General features: G+C 34.5%; 1 protein-coding gene across 3 annotated transcripts; it reads left to right on the forward strand.

The window, feature by feature from the left end:
* Window positions 1-291: 291 nt before the first annotated feature.
* Window positions 292-2,073, forward strand: LOC118751830 (glyoxalase domain-containing protein 4-like). Of its 3 annotated transcripts, none has more exons than XM_036486649.1 (5): window positions 293-530; window positions 594-768; window positions 952-1,001; window positions 1,068-1,174; window positions 1,320-2,073. In XM_036486649.1, the coding sequence occupies exons 2-5, from the start codon at window positions 667-669 to the stop codon at window positions 1,931-1,933; spliced, it is 873 nt and encodes a 290-aa protein (XP_036342542.1). In that variant the 5' UTR covers window positions 293-530; window positions 594-666; the 3' UTR covers window positions 1,934-2,073. The 3 variants fall into 3 exon arrangements, with proteins under 3 accessions (XP_036342541.1, XP_036342542.1, XP_036342540.1); XM_036486647.1 differs by having other exon boundaries at window positions 293-473; window positions 554-768; XM_036486648.1 differs by having other exon boundaries at window positions 292-768.
* Window positions 2,074-2,576: the final 503 nt, after the last annotated feature.

The raw sequence follows: 2,576 nt of genomic DNA on the forward strand, positions 1-2,576 counted from the left end.
GCCTCAAACTAACAGATACTTGTTGGGTTCCGATAATTGATACAATTGATTGCAGAAATATATTTCCAATTTTAACGTTTAAATTATGGTTTGTGTTGTAAAGATCATAACCGGTATGGTGCCTGCTCCTAATATCAAATATAACAAATTTTTTATGTATACACATTTTGAACAATATGTGCTATGCTATTTTTCTGTTCACAGCTGTTTATTCATTGAAAAGTACCCTCCATTAAATTGAAAAAAAAGCAGCGGTGTGGCAACGCTCTTTGTTTGACTTATCAGCTGATACGCCGGATTGTAAATAGATAAGTTCAAAAAATTAATAAAATCAAAGTGACTGTATAGAATTCTTACCAGAACTGATTTAGAACGTTGCTCTGGTGAAGTGCATATTTGTTTTCACGCGAAGCGATTATTCATTCACTTGCTAAACTGGTTTTTAATTGAACTTGCCGCAATCAAGTTAACAAGTGTGTAAATACTTCGCTGGTTTTTCTTTTATACGTTGACACGTACATAATAAATAAGTAAATATATATTTTATCCAAAGTGCTGCTGAGGCGCAGTTTATTGTCGGCATTTCACTTTAGGCGTCACATCTTAACCGAAGAATATCAAACGCGCATTGTAACTATTAGTCGGACATATTCTCGTCAAACCAATATGGCAAATGTTGAGATTCCAGGTCGTGCACTGCATTATGTGCTGAAAATTGGAAATCGTGGCAAAAATGCCTTCTTTTTCCGGGATATACTTGGCATGAAGGTATGTATATGTATGTGTATTTAAAGTTAACTTTTAGTCACACACACCTAAGCTTTAGAAGGCGTGCTCCATTACACCCTTGATACATCCTCGATCAAGAAACTTTGTCATGTAAACTTTTACAACTCCATTAGTCAGCATTTTATTTTTGCAATAATTTAACGTTTTTCTTTGACTTTAAAGGTGCTTCGCCACGAAGAGTTCAAGGAAGGCTGTGAAGCTCAATGCAATGGGTAACGTATTCGACTTATGCCTTTAACTTTCACTTGTGTAATAGTAAAAATATTTGCTTTATTTAGACCTTATGATAACCGTTGGAGCAAGACTATGATTGGATATGGCCCTGAATCAACACATTTCGTAATTGAACTTACCTACAACTATGGTGTAAAAAGCTACGAATTAGGTAAATATACCTGGTTATCTATAATATAATAGAAATATATTTATGTAAAACATTTAGTACATTTGTTAAATCTGTAAAAGCTTGTGAAATTACTTCGTAATATCTATGAATGCTTATACACATATTTTGTTTGTAATTTATGTAGGTAACGACTTCGGTGGCATTACTATCAAATCAAAAGAAGTACTTGAGCGTGCCAGGTCGGAAAACTACCCAGTTTCCGAGGAGGAGGGGCAGCATGTACTCACTTCACCCGATGGTTATAAATTCTTTATTATTGAAGAGCCACAACCACAAGATGCCGATCCTGTGCTCAATGTCACATTGCATTCCAGCGATTTGGCTAGATCAAAACATTACTGGAATGAATTGTTGAAAATGAATATCGTTGACGAGAGCTCCGACATAATTACACTCTCATATGGCCAAAATCAAGCAGCTTTGCGTTTGAAGCAACTCACTGAACCCCTTAATCGCGCAAAAGCTTATGGACGTATTGCGTTTGCAGTGCCATTAAATGTGCAACCAACTATTGATGCGATTATTAAGGAAGCGAACGGCACCATTTTGACGCCATTAATTACACTGGACACTCCGGGCAAAGCGACAGTGCGTGTCATAATCTTAGCTGATCCAGATGGTCATGAAATATGCTTTGTGGATGAGGAAGGATTCTCTGAGCTGTCGCAAGTTGAGGAGAAGGGAGACCAAAATCTCACTAAGTATATACAAAAAGATCCCTTTCAAGACAAGGAATAAATGCGTTAGTTTACATGTATAAATTTTCTTTTGAGTTAAATGTACGTATTTATCCTTATCTATTTATATGAATGGCATCGCATGCAATGATATTAATTTTAAAAATAATATAGCACTATACATATAGTATTTTCACTAAATCTGTATTCTTTTATTGTATTTCTGATGTGGTAATGGTATTAATTGTTCAGGTACACATACATATACTAAATATCAATTGAGCCATTGCCGCGGATTCGTTTTGATGAAGCGTATGTTCATATCGTTACCTTAATATAGACCATATCGTAAAAGTTTCGTTTCATGAAACTTTATAAAAATTATAGTTGCGAATGTTTTAAAAAATAGTTTTTAATAAATACATAACTTTTGATGTACTAGTTGTTTTTAAATTCTGCTAAATCATTAGCGAGTAAACTGCCGACTTTTGTACGACCTTAAATTTCGAAATAAAATGATATAGGGCCTTTTTATATGTATTATGGTAACGATATACATACATACATACATTGTATTTAATAATGGCAATGTATTTCCCAGTAAGTATAGCCTCTATCTCAGGCATGCATATGTATGTACCTACATATGAACATATCTACTAGTTCTGCGAGGAAATATCTACATAGCCCCAGACGAATTACTG

The sequence above is a fragment of the Rhagoletis pomonella genome, unplaced genomic scaffold, assembly GCF_013731165.1.
Source record: "Rhagoletis pomonella isolate Grant_MI unplaced genomic scaffold, Rhpom_1.0 Rhpom_scaffold_01029, whole genome shotgun sequence".
Classification (NCBI taxonomy): domain Eukaryota; kingdom Metazoa; phylum Arthropoda; class Insecta; order Diptera; family Tephritidae; genus Rhagoletis; species Rhagoletis pomonella.

Excerpts from the sequence above, each read along its gene's own strand:
- LOC118751830 (XM_036486647.1), top strand. Across the intron at positions 1,002-1,067 it reads TGTGAAGCTCAATGCAATGG|ACCTTATGATAACCGTTGGA; the intron begins GTAACGTATTCG and ends TGCTTTATTTAG. Across the intron at positions 1,175-1,319 it reads TGTAAAAAGCTACGAATTAG|GTAACGACTTCGGTGGCATT; the intron begins GTAAATATACCT and ends TAATTTATGTAG.